General features: G+C 38.4%; 1 protein-coding gene across 3 annotated transcripts in view; it reads left to right on the top strand.

Annotated features, from left to right (window-relative positions):
* Nucleotides 1-18,373, top strand: part of LOC101169950 (prune homolog 2 with BCH domain) — a 47,685-nt gene that overhangs the window by 25,688 nt on the left and 3,624 nt on the right. For 2 of the 3 annotated variants that reach the window (XM_011479469.4, XM_020705864.3), the window contains exons 10-17: nucleotides 2,535-2,972; nucleotides 4,353-4,432; nucleotides 4,744-4,965; nucleotides 5,509-5,691; nucleotides 8,702-8,801; nucleotides 8,925-9,056; nucleotides 12,915-13,001; nucleotides 13,228-13,326. In XM_011479469.4, coding sequence (XP_011477771.1) covers nucleotides 2,535-2,972; nucleotides 4,353-4,432; nucleotides 4,744-4,965; nucleotides 5,509-5,691; nucleotides 8,702-8,801; nucleotides 8,925-9,056; nucleotides 12,915-13,001; nucleotides 13,228-13,326 — 1,341 coding nt within the window. The remainder of the gene's footprint in view (nucleotides 1-2,534; nucleotides 2,973-4,352; nucleotides 4,433-4,743; nucleotides 4,966-5,508; nucleotides 5,692-8,701; nucleotides 8,802-8,924; nucleotides 9,057-12,914; nucleotides 13,002-13,227; nucleotides 13,327-18,373) is intronic. The other variant, XM_020705863.3, reaches the window with a different exon arrangement.

The raw sequence follows: 18,373 nt of genomic DNA, 5'->3' as shown, positions 1-18,373 counted from the left end.
TTATAAATCTGTTTACGCCTCATTAAATATGCATTACCTGGCTCATTACAGCTGGAGCCCCTTCATGGTTAATGGAAAGAGCTCCCCTAGCTTTCTTACAAGCTTTTATGTTCGTGTGTGTGTTTGTACTATCAGCTATAAAGGAGACTTGTTCATGTAGCCTCAACTCTATATTAGCAAAGACTTTTTTGACCCTGTGATTGCTGTCAAAAAACTATTGTAATAAGTGGAAATTACTCATTTTACAACAAAATGTGAACAACGAGAGAAGAAATATCTTAGTAGTTGGCCCATCTTAATACATTGTCTTAAAATCTAAAACGCTTAGAACATAAATTGATATTTTTTTGATTTGTAATGGTTTATTTCAAGCAATTAAGTAGAAATAAAACACAACAGCAATATAAACATCAGTTATACATTCATACAGTAACTATTCATACTTAGGATAATTAGACATTAATAAATATTGCTTGAAAGGGAGTGGAAGGAAGCGAACTTATATAATCCCACCCCGTTATACTATAACCATTTTATTACATGATTTATCAATATCCGGTTCCCGGTTTTTATCAGACAGAATTAAAAATCATAAGATATCGATAAAGCACATGACAAAAATGAATTACTTAAGTATTACGTCAAAAATAACTATTTTAGAAATCAACATGGCAAATGCAGATCAGTCATCTGAAATATATGCAGATTATGTTACTTATAAAAGCCATTCATATGAATAAAACATAATACTATATCAGTAAAATAGACAACACTGTTTCAGGAATTTTATAGCAAAATTTCATCAAGTATCAAAAGATAAAAACATGTGCAAAATTATGCTACATTAGGAGAGGTCTTCGTATTCCTGGGGTTTCTTCGAGGGCATGGTCAGCTCTCTTTTTTGGGGAAAATCAACCTTTTAAGTAATTTGAAGATAGTTGTATTCGCAGAGAGGCACGCCACGCGTCCTGCTGTGTAACCCGGAACCGGAAGTATTTTTGTTTCTAAAACAATGGCAATGAATGCCAGTCATATTTGTCAACGTTTATTGAACTTTAAAATAACATCCAGTTTTTCTATTGTCAAGTGAATGGAGCAAAAGATTTTGACTCATTTTAATAATAATTTCATTATGTTCAGATCTTCGCTCTTACTGAGAAAAAAATCATTCTCATTTGTACTGATTCTGAGAAAAGCTTGGAAAGGTGCAGAGCAAAGATAAGTTAAAACAACACAACACCTGATAAAATATCTTCAAAGTTTAGAAACAAGGCTTAATATTTTTATCACATTTTTTGTGGTGTATGTTAAAAGAGAACAGAAGGATTGATTAATGAATAAATTGGGATGTTTTGAATAGTGCGTTGGGTTAAAATTCAAGGCAGATGTCCTTATGTCACAGATTTGATGTAGATTCAAACTTTTCTGTTGCTTTAAACAGGTGTTCCATGTACAATCTGTGTTGCTGATTTAAAATTCTTTAATGAGCTCCAGGCACTACATATTTTTTTGTACTGTAATTGTTTTTTTACCACAAAAATCTTAACAAAAAGAGGCCATGTTTTTTGTTTTGTCTCTATTTCGTCTCTACAAGTTTTAAATTCCAGGTTCTCATTTGTTCCTTTTTTTCCAGTGGCTAAAATATTTGGATGTAAAGCAGAAATAGCACAAGCAAAGAGGAGCAATAAAGGTCAAAGCAAAAGGAAGCATCCTCACTTTAGATGTCATCTTCTTAAATGAGGCTGCAGCAGGTCTGCTTTATCACAAACTATGGTTTATGGCCTTTATCAACTATTTTCATTCTTTTTTGTAGAAACAGAAAAATATAATAGACGAATTAATGTGTCAGCACTTGCCTATGCCACAGGTGTCAAACAGCTGTAATAAAAGACGCACATCTGCATCCTCTTTTACCAACCATCCCTGCTCCCCACTTCTCCAGGAAATTAAGGTTATGAAAAACAAGAGCAGGATTTCACTTTTCTTCCAAAACTTTGTCTTTTTTTTCTCAGGCACGGCTGTGTTTTTGGTGCATTACTGCCACCTGTGGGCTGATGGAATGATGTCAGCATTTCTCTGATGGCATGAATGTGTCAGTGAAAAAGAGAGCAAAGGCAACTTGACAACAAAAAATCTCTTTAAGATTCAGAAGTGATCGTGAAGCCCAGATAATTTGATTACCAATTCAAAAAAATATTTCTTTTGATTGGTTGATCTAAAATTGTATGGACAGATTTATATTTTTTCTATCCTTGCAATGTAAAAAAACAGTACAAATCACAGACATGTGATTCTTCATTGTCAAATTTAATGTTAAATGAAAAAAATAAACAAAAAAAGTTAACAATAAAAACGTCAGTGAAACAACTTGATAAAAATATCTAGTCATAGATGTATTTTTTAAAAATAATTTGTCCAAATGCATAGCTGTTTTACATGAATGTTTATATTTTTGAACAAAACTGATGAATTAGTATCACTGTTCTTCTCTAGCATTCATTCTAATCTCTTAAAATCTTTTTAACCTGTGACAGAAAGCACCAGGATATTGCCTCAGCACTGCCATCCCAGCCAGCCAATGACAATGCTCCATACCAGTGGGCAGGGGGTCAGAACACATCTCAGGTCCAAAGCAACTATGGCTACAACTACCATCACATCGATCAAAGAACTGAAAACCTGTATGGGTACGCCTTCCCATCCTGTGGAGATTCCAAACCCAACAGCCAGCAGGAACCCAGTAATGTCTACGCTGAGTTTACATCTGACCCCCCAGCCGTGCAGTACACATCTGAGCACCCCGGGAATTACTTTGAAACAGGAGCTAATTCCCAGTGCAACCCAGATGACATGTGCTTCAAGTGTCCGAACAATGTTGACAGTCAGCATGAGTCAGGCCATTCTCATGTTCACCATAAGCTGGATGATCATGCTCAGTACGTGTCTAAAGGATATGTCAACATTTTGTCGAGGTGAGCTGTCCCTTATTCCAATTCAGTATTGAATACCAATGAACTCTGACTAAACTATATTTAACTAGAACCATTGTCCACAAAACATTCCTTCCTGGAAGCCTTCCCTAAAGAGTTCAGTTCCCTAAAGAGTTCAGGTGTGATTAATCCATCTATTCTTTATAAAGTCCTGTGAGGTGTCAGGCAAGTAGGTGTGTGTAATTTGTTCTCAGCATTCGACCCATCCCCTGGGGGAGCAGTGAGCTGCAGACACAGTTTGGGAACCATTTGGTGGTTTAAACCCCCAATCCAACCCATTAATGCTGAGTGTCAAGTAAGGGAGGAATTGGATCCCAATTTTAGAGTCTTTGGTATGACTCGACGTGGGTTTGAATTCACAGCTTCCAGTCACATGTTAGTTTGTTATGTAGGAATAAAGTTTACACATGAAAGTTCCACTTTTGTTCCGTTTATATCAATATTGAAGTAAAACCTGTTTTTTCTTAACAAGTAAAATTGGTTTTGAATGGAAATTTATAATATAAACTGGCAGCCAATTGCAATTTAAATCAAATTGTGGAATCTCTGAGCCAAAATCAAATCAATTTAGTCTTTTGGTGCTAACACCAAGCTTGAGTTTCTTTTTCCCTCGATTGTTTTTCCCTGTTCATTCAAACATATCTGCTAAGCATTATTTGAAATAGATGAGATAGCATCAGAAAAGAAATAATTATAGTGCAGGCCTTGTGTGTGAGTTTGTGCTGTTGTGGAACTCCTTCTGGTAGCAGAGAAGCTTTGTGTTCATTTTGCCCCACTTTGCAATTATGATGACCCGCCTCCTTTTTGGGGGATCTGTGACCCTCCTTCTTGCGTGTCTTTGTGTGCATGTTTGTACACATGCACAATAAACATTTCCCTTATTAATTGGAATGACGACACTGTGGTGAGACTTATTCAGTAGATATAAAATGAGAGAAAGGTAGGTGAACAGAAAACACAGGGAAATAATCGTTTCCATTCTGGTCTCTGTATTTCTCTTCTCCATTGTTACCCAGCCTTATGCTAATCAGAATCTGTTAAATGGGCTTTGGTTGGGGAGGGGGGCATCAACACTGCTTTGTATTGTGTAGTCAGCCCACACGTGCAGGCTGGGAATGAAGCAGCGTGTCCGTTTCTCTCCATCTTCTTTGTTAATTCTGTAAATCTTTTGTATCCAGACTCAATGAACAGATTTTAACTCTTTTCGATTTAGTGTCTTGTCTTGTCATGTCTTTTACTCTAGATGATTGTCTTTAGCTTGTTTGCCCCGATACTAATTGTAGCTGTGCCTCTGGTGGTGCTGGTTGTAGCAATGATCATTTTTGTTGTGGTTCATTATTGTATTTCTGTGCCTCTGAGCAGACACTCTCAGCAAGAAGTTGATGCACCAGAGATGATGCTGATGAAGACGGCCTCCTGTGAGGAGCTGGATAACAGAGAAGGTAACAAACCAAAATAAATGACTTTTCTCAACTTTTCAAAATTTCCTTTTTTGTGCGATTATTTGTAAAAAATAAAAAATTTTAGCTTTAGGGTTAAACTTGAAATTGTATTTCAAGGAATTCAAAACTATCAAAATGTCTCAGAGCTTTAGAGAAATCTTGACTTTTTCTTGTCATTGTTTTCTGTTTGATTTTCAAATCTTTTGAGCTGCTCTAAACTTATCTGAGTTGTGACCCCTATGAGAGGATTATTGTCCACAGTGCTGTTCGAATATAAAACAGTACCACATTATGAAACTCTGTTCAAACAGACCCTCCGTCGTCCGTGGACGCATCTGGGGGGTCCAGCCAGCGGAGGAAGTTGGCTGCTCCTCCTCTGGATGTGTCGCTGGACCACATCGAGGGGTCTCTTCTCTCAGAAAATGCTCTGGACACCGAGGACGAGGCGCTGGACACGGGGGATGATCTCGACGTGAACATCGATGATATGGACACGCCTGATGAAGGCGACTCACTGGAGTTCAACATAAACGGTAGTGAAAAACAAACACATGAGCATAATGTACAAAAAATACACAAATGAAGGCAGATAACATCAGAAATTAACTTGATTGATTTAAAGTCCCATTCCAATCATCTTTTGATCTATTTTCAAAGTGTTCCCTGTGGTTTTTTAATGATGATTATACTGTTTTTAGCCAAAATAAAAAAAACCTGTCATTTTTTAGGACACAGTATTCTGCAGAGGGGCAAGATTTTATTAAAAAGTCGCCTCTGAGTTGTTGGTGGAACTGTTGGCTCGGAGCAAGCCTGCCTTGAATTCCTGTCATCCCTTTGTTTACACTCTCTCCCATTAACTTACAGTCCCTCTCATCCTTTATCAATAGAAAAATGCCAAGTTAAAAGCTCAATTCTTGTTGGAGTGGGACTTTTAGCAAAAACTGTGAGATGAACTAATGATAGTGTTGATTATGTTTCACCGGCCTTACATCTGACATGTCTTTCTTGTATTTAGATAAATCCAGCTACATGTGTTTTTCAATTGTTCTCATGTCCTAAACTGCTCTCATGAACAGCAGACCCTGCTGAAGAGTCCCACGCGGTTGCAGGAGCAGCTCCATCTCACTCTACGTCAGTCCATGGAGCAGCAGAGGAGAGCAGAGGGAGCCGGCTGTGGAGAAGCGTCCTGATTGGAGAGCAGGAGCATCGCATCGACATGAAGTGCATTGAACCGTACAAAAGAGTTATTTCTCATGGAGGTAACAAAAATAAATAAAAAGCTAGTCACACCACCCTTATTAAGTTTTGATTTAACTATGTTCAGAAAGAACTTGCAGTTATTGTTTTGCATCAGGTTGTGGAATTTTGGCCTCAGTTTATTTAAATATTTGAGTGAATAACATCCACAGCTTTGAAAATATGGCCCCACATTTGATTCTAGTTCAGTTTCTTTAGTTCATGCGTAGGTTGGTGGTTAGACGGTAGTGCCATACTTACCAATAGCAAAAAGTAGTCCATCTAAGTATACTACAAGTAATAATAATTATTATAATAATAGATTGGATTTCTCAGTGCTTTTCCAGATAATTATAAAAAAATTATGTTTTTGGTTGTTTTGCTGTTTGTTCATATACCACAAGTTATATCGTCATCGCAATATTGATGACTAATATTGCATATCGCGAGTTTTCCTCACATCCTGCAGCACAAAAATTATTATTATTATTAATAAATAAATAATAATAATAATAATAGATTGGATTTATTAGTGCTTTTCCAGATAAAGTTTTGTAAGCGCTTACAATAGCGCTTACAAAATGTATCCCTTATTCATTCACACCTGGTGATGGTAAGATACTGATGTAGCCACAGCTGCCCTTTTCTGTGAATAAAACGTGTGGGCCCTGATTTGAAATTAATTTGGGTATGGTGAACATGTGAAAAGTCCCCTTTTCCTTGATGTTTGAAAGAAGAAGGTTACACCTTTACGAATGATACTTCTGTTTGTGTGGCTGGTGAAATTATATTTATTACATTCATAAATTCAATTTAAAAAATCATAAGCTTAATACAAAGTTTTCAAAAGATAGACTGAGATGACAATTAGAGTTAAATTTATGTTTTAATTTTTGTTTTTTTTACGTTTCCCACCTGACAGAATAAAAAGGAAACGTTCTAGTTAAAGAACAGCAAATATTTTTAGCCTCAATTTCTATTTAAAAGGTGTAACAACATAAACTGAGTTTCCTAAAAATACTTAGTCGCTGAAGCTTAGCTTTAGGCTTGGCTATTGTTGTTTTTAGGTGTTTTATTTGTTTGTTTGTTTTTAAAGCAGGATATCATCCATGCTTAAAAAAGTAAAGGGAACACCTTGACAACTTACTGTTACTCCAAGTCAATCCCACTTCTGTGTAAACCAACTATCCAATTAGCAATCAACACTCACTGAGAATTTATTTTGTGTGTTTTTGGGCAAGTGGAATAGACAACAGGTGAAAATAATAGGCAATCACCAAGACACCTCTAATAAAGGAGTGGTTCTGCTGGTGGCGACCACACACAATCCCTCCGTCCTTATGTCTTCTGGCTGATGTTTTGGTGACTTTTGAATGCCGACAGTGTTGTCACTCTAGCAGTACAATGACATGGCATCTACAACCCACACAAGTGGCCCAAGTAGTACAACTCATCTGGGATGGCACATAAATGCAAGCTGTGGCAAGAAGTTTTGCTGTGACTGTCAGTGTAGTGTCATTGAGGCGCTACCAGGAGACAGGCCTGTATACCCTGAGATGTGGAGGGGGCTGTAGGAGGGCAACAACCCTGCATAAGGACTGCTACCTCCTCTGTGCAAGGACAAACAGGAAGAGCACTGCCAGAGCCCTGCAAGATGACTTCCAGAGGGCCACAGATGTGCATGTGTCTGCTCAAACTGTTAGAAACAGAGGGTGGTATGAGGGCACAGGTGGGGCTCACAGCCCAACACCTTGCAAGACATTTAGCATTTGCTATAAAACAACAAGATTGGCAAATTCGCCACTGGAGCCCTTTGCTCTTCACAGATGAAAGCAGATTCACACTGAGCACATCTGACAGACGTGACAGAGTCTGAAGGTGCCATGGAGAATGTCTGTGGCCTGCAACATTGTCCAACATGACCGGTTTGACAGTGGGTCAGTAATGATTCGGGGTGGCATTTCTTTGGAAGGTCACACAGCTCTCCATGTGCTTACCAGAGGTAGCCTGACTGCTATTAGTTACCGAGATGAGATCTTCAGACTCCTTGTGAGAGCAAATGATGGTGCGGTTGGCACGGAGATCCTCCTAATGCAAGATGATGCTGTGATGTGGCTGGAGTGTGTCAGCAGTTTCTGCCTGAAACCAACTGAGTACATCTGGGACGTCATGTCTCGGTCCATCCACCAACGCCAGGTTGCACCACAGATTGTCCAGGAGTTGACAGATGCTTTGCTCCAGGTGTGGGAGGAGATCCCCCAGTAGACCATCCAGCGCCTCATCAGAAGCAGAAGCATACCCAGGCATTGCAGGGAAGTCATATGGGCACGTGGAGAGTACACACACAACTGAACCTCATTGGAACTTGTTTCAAAGACATCACATCGAAGTTGGATCAGCCTATAGTTTATTTTAGTTTCGGTATGATTCCACATCCAGACCTCCATAGGCTAGTTTATATAGCCTATTTTCCAGTAGTAATTTTGTGTAGTTGTGTTCTCAGCACATGCAACTATGTAAAGAATAAAGCATTTAAAAACAATATTTCATTCATACAGGTGTAGGATATATTTTTATATATGTATATTATATATATATATTTTGGAATTTTTGCATGTCATTTTTTAGCAGTGTATACGTTTACATAAAATTTTGTTGTGACACAAAGAAACGCATTTGAAAACCTATTACTTTGAATGTTAATCTCTAAGACTAGACAGAGTTTCTCCTCTCAGGTAACAGAGGGCAAATGTTGTAAAGCGTCAGGTTTTTCTGTCACTTAAACGGAAAACAGAATTTGGATATGGAAACATTGTGATAAATGCCCCTTGTATGAATGAGGAAGTAAACAGCTTTTAAATGTAATTTCTGTGTGTGGGTGTCAGTGTGTGCGTGTCTGATTACATTTTTTATATGAATACACTTGATTTACAACATTATAATTTAAATGAGTATTTTTTTCAATATTTTTTTTAAGTTTCAACCAATACTTAAACTGAAAGTTGTGTATTTGTTGTTTTTTTTATTTTTCAGGTTATTATTGTGAACAAAATGCCATCATAGTGTTTGCCGCATGTTTTCTGCCTGACAGCGACTGTGACAACTACAGCTATGTAATGGAAAATCTTTTTCTGTGAGTAAAGCTTTTCTACAAAGAACCTGTTCCTCACTGTTTTCTGGCTATGTCTGAAAAATTTTGTTTGTTTAGTGAACAAGTTTTTCTGTAGGACGGATATCTTTGTCATCTTTTTTTCAGGTATGTCATAAGTACGTTAGAACTGATGGTGGCAGAAGATTACATGATTGTGTACCTGAATGGTGCCACTCCTCACAGAAGGATGCCAGGGTTTACATGGATGAAAAGGTGCTATCAAATGATAGACAGAAGGTAAACCTTTACTAATCCACATAATTCACAGGGGTGTAAATCTTTACTATTGTTCACACAAGTTTGACTAACTTAAATGTGAAATTACAAAATGTTAGATTATCACAACAAAATATTCAATTATATGAATAAAAAGCCTAGATATAAAATGGTCATAGTTATGCCTGCTATTGAATTTCCTCCAAGCAATAACAAAGGCCATTTCAGAGACATTGGAAATAATACCACAAAGGTGGATGTTTTTATCTCCTATTATTAAAAGCCACAGGGGATCTCAAAATCTGTGTGGGGTTATAGGCAAAAAGCATTCCTGGCAAATAACAAGGAACAAAGCCAAACAAATAAAGAAATAGAACGACCTGAAACACTTCTACTGCTTTTAAAAAAACCTATGATGTGTAATGTATTCATGAAGATTTAAGGTGCTAGGGACTTATAGGCATTCTTGAGCTTGATGGAGCACTAAGGCAGACCCCCTCCTCGTCTATTCAAGTGAGCAAAATGGGGCAGAAAAAAGGCCAGCCTCCCCTTTGTAACCAGCTGTCCTTGAATGGAAGGAGCTGCTTACACCTTGACAACGTTCAATATCTGTGCTGTTTCAGGTTTTTGGTTGAGCATGAAAGGAAGTTAACTTTTATTTGTGTGACAGATTAATTGGTTTAAGAACCCACAATTTCATTTACTTCTTCAAAGTGATTTCCTGTCAGTTTATCCATCCTCCTTCCTTTTGTTCCGATCCACATGTTTCAAACTCAAGGCCCGCGGGCCAAACGTGGCCCGCCATGTCATTTGATGTGGCCCGCGAGAGCCTAAAAGTTTTTAATTTCTTAGAATAAGAAATTAAATTTGGTGTGTTTTTATTCATATCTAGGGGGAATCGCACTTGAAACATCTGATTGGGCAACTATACATTAAGACTTAAACACTGTCCATATAACCTAACCTGACAGAATCAAACTTAAAAGGATTTCTGCTAGAGCAGGGGTCGGGAACCTTTTTGGCCAAGAGAGCCATAAACGCCACATATTTTTAAATGTAATTTCGAAAGAGCCATACAATAATGTAGCGTCCCTTTCCCACACTGAGGCACGGAGACTTAACCTCTTTTAAGGTTCTTTATTCTGGTTACTGTAGACCGCAACAAACGCCGTACAACTAATTCATCAACTCCTGAATCTCTCCTGTCGACACGAGACGAGAGAGAGCGCTTCTACCAACTTTATATTCCCCTGCTCCCGCTCCAGCCCTCCCATTTCCCTTATTCGGCCCATAGCTGAACCCCATTGGTCCAAACTACCTAACAACAGGCTGAGCGACAGAACTGAGAGCCAATCAGATCTGTGCTTGATGCGGTCAATGAACTCCAGAACTTTTAACGCGGCCCAACAGCCATCCAACTCAGTCTGCGACAATATGTTTAAAACTAAATATACAAGTGAATGTGTGCATTTGATGTAATTTCAACATTTTTAAAGTACAATAAGTCTGTGGATTCTTTTTAATAACATTGTTATGCTATTGCTAATAAATGATGAGTATTTCTCGTGGTAGTTTTGCTGATGGTCTAGTCTGGTTGATACGTGGTGAGTTTCTGCTTCATGCAGGCGTTGAGACTTTAACGTGATCTTAGGTCTGAATGTTCTGTAGATGTGACAAAGACTGCTCACATGCAGACGGGGAGCCAAACACACACTCACACGCCGCAGTGAGTGACGGGCAGCGGGTTTTACGTTTTTACAATCCCTGCGCGATTCACCTGCTGCCTGTCCCCACAACACCTCAGCCCCACCCCCCTGCTTTCTCCCTCACACATCCCGTCCCCGCAACTGCGCGCTCTTTCTCAGAGACGGGAGCGCGCACTTTTAGGCACGGCAATTCACAGGTTTCCAGTTGGTACAAACTCTGTGAAATTATAGATAATAGTAAACTGATAGCGCTGGCGCAGATTTTTCTCTCCAAGCACCGCTACTATTGCGCGCCTCTGGCATCGCATCGCGCCCGAGAAGGACTGGACTAATGATAAAAAAAAGTATAATTAAAGATTTGTCTGCGAGCCACATGTGACCATCAAAAGAGCCATATATGGCTCGCGAGCCATAGGTTCCCGACCCCTGTGCTAGAGTAACAAGCAAACATATGTTTTCTATGCAACTGTAATTGTCCCTTTAAAAAGTTATAATAAATAAATAAATGAGTTATTTAACATTAAGGAGTAGTTACATTTATTTTTCATTACATTTAGTTACATGTATAAGTTATATATGGCCCTTTGAGGACAACCACTATGCTGAGGTGGCCCTCGGTGAAAATGAGTTTGACACCCCTGTTCCAGACAGTTACCCAAACCCAACACAATGCAGTTTCTCAAACCCCCATTGGAGGGTAGATCGGAGCCAAAATGGCCATGGTACTTTTGAATTAAGCGTCACATCTTTCAATGGGGAACATGTGGCGCTACACTTGGACATATTTAAATTATATGTTTAAAATATTTGACTTGAATCAGCTTCAAAGCTGCATAGATAGTTCCCTTTACTTGAAAACTCCATTGGAAATGTTACTTTACTGGGAAATGTTATTTGAAAGCTTTGGTTGAAAACTCATTATTTGAAAGAACCTTTGGGGAAAAAAACTGAATCTATATACTTGAACTTATACATTATTTTATTTTTTTGTTTTCTACCCTGCTCTAATTCACTTTATTATATTTAAATTTTAAAGCATTTATTTGGATGGTATAAGAGCTCAAATGTTTTAAGAGCTAAATTTATAAGATATGTGTTGATTGGCAGGTAAGCAGACTCAACAAATCTCTGATTCAACTCTGTCTCACACAAAAGCTTATTTTTAAAATCCACTGTTGAGGCTTGCATGTAACCGTCAATGATTACTTCAGGCTTCAGGCTAGTTGCCTTCTAGAATCTGAACAGTGAGTCAGAAATGATCTGAATAGTTTAACCTTATATCAGTTCTCAAGCTAGAAATTAGAGAAACTGAAATGAGTCAGTTCAGCCGGTGAGGCCTGTCTGCGGCAGACCGTCCTTAGTAGATAAAACAGGCATTTTTTAAAAAGTGGAATTGATTTGCTGTTTGGAACCTATTGGTCTTTAGATCGTGTACCTCTTGGTCCACAGCACCAACAACATTTATGCCTGTAACCCTTGTGCTATCTTAGATGACCCCACCCTTGCATTGGTTCGCAAATCATTGAAGAAAAAAGGTTTAGCGCACTGTCTAGTGGGTCGAGATGACCCAACTCCCAATGTTAAAGTGCCAGGGATAGCACAAGGGTTACATGCACAACACATTATCGTACTCACCCATACCCTGTTACAGTTTGGTGTTTTCTGCATGATTCCTAGTAACAGGTATTTCCTTATTTATTCAACATTATCAAGCTCCTTAGGCCTGAGATGTAGACCTGGACAGTATCCAAATAAGATTGATAGTACCTAAATGATTTTAAAAAATTCTTTTTCTGTGTTTTATGTTTGACAAAATAAGGGATTCCATGTAGTGAAAACACATTGTAATAAAATGCTAATGAAAATCAAGTTATTTTCTAAGATTTGTTTTTCTTTTTCTGTTTTTTTTCTGTTTTTCTGTTTTCTAACTGAAGCTTCTTTAGAGGCTCAACTTCCCCAGAATTTGAACGTGTTCACATTTTAACATTCTAGTCAGTGTAAATTCTTAAAGGCAAGAAACAACATGTAAATGAAGGGATCTTCTTTATAACCCTACCATAAAAAATTCTATAAACTTTTGCTGACAATATTCCTTTTTTGAAAATAGGTCATGAAAAAAGTGCGGTAAAATGCAATAAAATAATAAATGTCCTTATCTCATTCTGTCCCACAGACTCAAGAAAAACCTGAAAATGTTCATCATTGTTCATCCTTCCTGGTTCATTCGGACGTTGCTGGGAATCACTAGGCCATTCATAAGGTGTGCCTGTTATCACTCGCATGCAAATGTTAACTCACTGACTCAGAAAGGATCTCACTTCCTCCTAACATGGCAAATCCTTGCTTCAAAAAACAACTGAGTGGAGATGGAAATCCGTTTTTAAAGTTTCATCTTGGAAAATTTGAAGAAAGCTTGTTATTCCATTAAAACCAACATTTTGTTAGCCACATTGACATTTGTAAACCTTTATGACTGTTTTTCACAGTTCCAAGTTCAACAGTAAAATCAAGTATGTGGGAACTCTGAGGGAGCTTGGAGAACTGATACCAATCGAGTATATCCACATTCCACCCAGTGTCCTGAAGTGAGTACTCTGTCATCATCAGCTTTGGAAAATTAGTTTTTTAATCATTTACAAATAGTTTTTCCCCCCTTTTTTATTTCAATTAACTTCCAAGAATGTGAGATTTCTTAAATAAATCAGAAAAATTTCCTTTTTTTTTATTTATTGAATTTTTTGTTTGTATTTGAGCTTCTTTTAAATGTTTACCATACAGAAAACTGCAATAATCAAAGTTAATGCATTTGCCAAGTCAGCAATTTTTATTGCCGACTTGGCACTTTATACTTTGATTCACTTCACAGAGCAGCAGTCATTTACCCCTCAAGTAATTGTTCATTTTTAACAGACAAGAAAAACCTTATGGGCTTGTTGGCAAACATGAGCTAATGTTGACAGAAAGAGCAGAGCAAAAATGGATTGAAATGAATCGCTTCCTTTCTTTGCTTTGAAAGACTAAAGGAAATTCTGTAAAACATGCACAAATTAAAAACAAAGAATTCATTTTTTTCATTCCACAATTTCAATGGGGAGAGATCTTGAAAGTGTGATTGAAAGATTTAATATTGAAATAGGAATTTTGCACAAAACAGTCTTTGGCAGTTAGGCTCTGGGCCGGAGACATCTTGCATGTCTGGGATGACCTTGGACCATGTGAAGAGACCCCAGAGCCCAGAGGCCCAGACCACTCCGAACTGAAGAGCCAGGAGGATAACAGGGCAAAGACTGGAATTGGATTGTCATTAGCTCTGATGAAAGTGAGCCTTTTAGCTATTGGTTCAGATTCAGGACTAATTTATTAGTGATATATGGAGGGAAGAATCAGCAACCCAACAAAGCTGAAGAAGAGGTAAATCTTTCTTATTGAAATTGTGCAGAATCTTCACAAATACATTATTTACATACTGGTTCTAGAAAGCACAGAGGAATTAGATTTACTGGTACATGGTATTATCTAAATGTGATGATAGAAAACACCATCAATTAAAATAAAGTTTCAAATGCAAACAGTATGTTATAGGTATATAGAATGCAACAAAGAGGGGAACAATCTACTGCTTTCATGTGCTAGGTTGTGCTTTTTTCAGCTTTAATGTTTGGCTAGGATCAAGCCTTTCCTATCAAAGCCAAACCTTAAAATTGCCACTCACGCATTTTTGTGATATCCAGGCTTAATTGTTGCAGGTCCTTCTATGCTGGATCGCCTGAAGCTTCAGTGGCGAGGTTGCAGCTGGTTCAAACTGCCGTAACTAGATTTATTTGTAGTGCTGACACGTTCAAGCATAAATTTGGCTGCTAGTTGAAGATTTGATTTTATTAGAATTCTTGTTTTTACTTTTAAGTTACTCACACGGAGTGCACCCTCTTATCTTGCTAGCTTGCTTTTAAAATATTCCCTTGTAAAGTCTCTATGCTCTTCTGACCGAGAAACAAATGCAAGTTCCTGAGGGACTGTGTATTTGCTGTGTTGGCTCCTAAATTCTGGAATAAACTATTATAGGCCAAACTTTTGGAGAGTTTTAAAGCCAAACTGTTCCACTAGTACCGTGCCTTAGTACCTGCCTAGCTGACCTTTAATTATGTTTTTAATTATTATTTGATTATTATTATTATTTTGGTTATTTTTTATGATTTATCCTTATATTATTTATTTGTTTGACATTCCATGAAGCAATTTGGGTCTCTTCGGATGGTGGTGGAAGGTGCCCTATAAACAAATAAGTTAAATGAAATGGTGCTGCTTGACTACTGTTGATTGAAGACTGAGAGGAGGACGGTAGGTTTGCTTGGAGAAATAGTAAAAGCAAGGCAAGAGTTTAGAACTTAGAATAGGAATTTTGAATGTAGAAACATTTATCTAGAAAACTATAGAAATTGCTGACATAATTTAAAAAAAAGAAAGGCGGATGTCCTGTTTGTTCAACAAAGCAGTTAAGAATGGAGCAAGACCTGTAGATTGGGAACATGTTTAAGCTGTTTTATCATGGGTGGAAAGAAGAATAGAATAAGTGAATCTGAAGGAGGAGTTTGCTGAAAGGTTCTCAAGGTGTAGCGTGCCACATAAGGTGATGAGTCTTAAGCTGGAAGTTGACTATGGAATGTTGAATGTTGCCAGTGGTTATGCCCTGCACCCAGAAAGTGAGCAAGAAGAAAAGAAATGAATACGTTGTTACAGGGTTTGGAAGAATGCTGTAACTAAAGTAGACTATACAACAGACATGTGGGTTAAGGAAACTGAGATGTAATAAGGATGCTTGTTGTTTTGAACCAAAATGCAGAAATGTAAATTTCTGTTTCAAAGTTAACAACCATAGTTTTATAGTTCATTCTTCACTAATTTCATATTAAAGTGGAGTCCACTTGAGACAAAAATATTTATGCTAAAGCAAATGCAACAACACCATCACCTGTTTCCCATTCTAGCTTGTTACATACCATACTTAAAACCCATGGAACTTTTGTTTTTTTTGAAAAAAGGCTCCTGGGGAAGAACTAAAGGTGTAGTTTGCAACTAGATGTACAGGCTAGGCTGGCTTTAAGTAAAGCTTTAAGTAAAGCCAGCCTAGCACAGGTCGACTTTCCTACTGAAGCGTGGAGATTCTGTTGGAATGAAAGCGCGGTTTCCAATTCAAGCCAAAGATTTATTACCCTAACAATATTCCTAATACAGATATCCGGACTCAATCAATTTCCCTGAATGCTTTTTATTAAAACAGGGATCACAGCAGGAACACAAGAAAGAGCACGGTTTCTCTCCCTGCCCGGGGATTTATACAATGTATAGATGAATATGTAAATGCAGAGAGGAGCGTGCAGAATCCGCCTGGTCAGTGGTCTCCACGGCTCCCAGGCCCATTTCCTCCCACGTGTCTGCTCCTCTAAACTGCAGTGGGGCCTCTCACATGTAGACATGCATGATCTGCTGAAAATGTTTCTGAACCAGTTCTATGGTTTTTATATTGTTCAAGTTCTACGTATGTGTTATATATTCTTCACTATAAAGGCCACATAGCTACATTTACACGTACTTGCCTTTTGAGTAAGACAAATGCAGGTCTTAACCAAACATATTTATGATTTGTTTTAGTACTGTAATTATGATTATGATACAGATTTGTGCACTTATTTGTTGCCACCTTACTTTAAACAAAATTATTTGAGGATGGTGTTGAGGTGAACAGAGGTTCCATATTATTTTCTATGATCTTTTCATTATGCATTACAGGGGTTTCTATTATATTTTCTATGTTCTTGTTATTATGCATTTAATGGATTCTATATATGAAGGTGTGTGTATTGTACTGCAGACATATTCTTGATTCCTGCCTTCAGTAGTAGAAAATGTGCAGAGGTCAGCAGTAGGCCTGTGTGTGACTTTTTATCTCTGTTTTCTTTCTGTACTGGAGTGTTTATGGAGCCACGACGCCTGCAATGCAGACTACACAAAAACACACAGGTCTGATGACGTATTTTGTGTGCTTTCGTCTTCGCTTACTGAAAAATAAAAACGCCTTTTTGCCTTGAGGACAGGGATAGCGGACAGCCACAGAGCCTAACAGGTCGTGTTTCTCCACCTCTCCCCTTTTGCAAAAGGTTTGAAAATTCATGCAGACTCTTGTGTGTCTTTTCATTTCCCAACTGCACATTTCATATTTGGACGTCCTGAACCACCCGAATCTGCGAAGGCCGGATGGGAGGCCAACAATGGCAATCAGAGGACATGCAAAGACAGGATGCAGCTGCAGGCAGCTGTGATATAACAGATAATAGAAAAACAATAGTGGCGCCGCCCCCTTTAAAATTGTGATCCGGGCAATTGCCCGTATGGCCCGTGTTTACATGTTTGCACATTCTCTTCAGAACACATATTATCCAGCAAATCCTTTTCTTCACTCAGCACTTGGACCCAGAACAATCACATGATTTTGCTTTTGTGTATTCTGCACACATTCTCATAGACATAAAAACTTTTTGTTTCGTATGTGCACTAGTAGCTTTTCTAAGATGAGGCAAAATGCAGTGTCAAAGTGACCCCTTGGTTTCCATGTTTTTTCTTTAAGATGTTTATTTTATGTGGAGCAAAAGAAACTCTACAATGAAAGAGTCTCATGATTGATTTTTTTTATCAGATATTTCCTGGCAGAGCTACATGCACTAAAAACACTTTAAAGTATTGATATTCTTCAACACACATGAATGTAACCTCTAATTTGTTTTCCTTGTGTGGCACCCGTGGAGCCCTACTGTTAGTTTAGAGTATTCAAGTCAATTCAGTTCAATTTTATTTGTATAGCCCAAAATCACAACAACAGTCGTCTCGATGGGCTTCGAAGTAAACATGAACTCAAAAGGATCATGAATACAAACAGTTCAATAGGAAAATACTAAAATGAACTAACAAACCGACTAAGCTATACTGGCATCCCTGCCCTTAGACCCCCTTCGCGGTAAGGAAAAACTCCTAAAAAAACGGATTCCGGAAAAAACGAAGAAACCTCAGGGGTGCCCACATGAAGGAGGGATCCTCCCCCAGGACGGCCAGGCGATTTACCAGAACTCTTAGAGAAGAATTAGCTTAACTAAATCTACAACTACATATATACAGTCCAGCAGACGAGCTTCATCCAGCCGTGGTTGGGGGGACAGTCAAAGGCGCGAGTCGAGCTTGAGACAGGAACCACAGCCAGGTGTAGAAGCAGGAGCAGAGACGAGGTACTCGGTCAGGTACAGAGCAGAGACGAGCCAGAGACGAGCCAGAGGCAGGATCCACAGCCAGGTGAAGGAGCAGAAACAAAGGCGAGGTAAACGGTCAGGAACAGGAGCACGGATGAGCCAACTTGAGTCTGGAAGCACTCCCACTCCCCAGGAGGGGAGAGGGAAAGAGTGACAATACATGAATCGCACTGCACCAAACAGCGGCATGGAAAACTGAATGATAAATGATGATCAAGAATAGAGGAGAGGAAGGGTAGAAGTAGATGAGAAAAGAGGACAGAACCCCAGTGCACCATAGTTACCCCAGCTTCAACTTCTAGCAGCCTTTTAAAACAAAAAGTTATTGTTATTAAGT

Source organism: Oryzias latipes, chromosome 9 (assembly GCF_053564925.1).
Source record: "Oryzias latipes strain Hd-rR chromosome 9, Olatipes_Hd-rR_3.1".
NCBI classification, from domain to species: domain Eukaryota; kingdom Metazoa; phylum Chordata; class Actinopteri; order Beloniformes; family Adrianichthyidae; genus Oryzias; species Oryzias latipes.
This window is presented reverse-complemented; position numbering and strand designations above follow the sequence as displayed.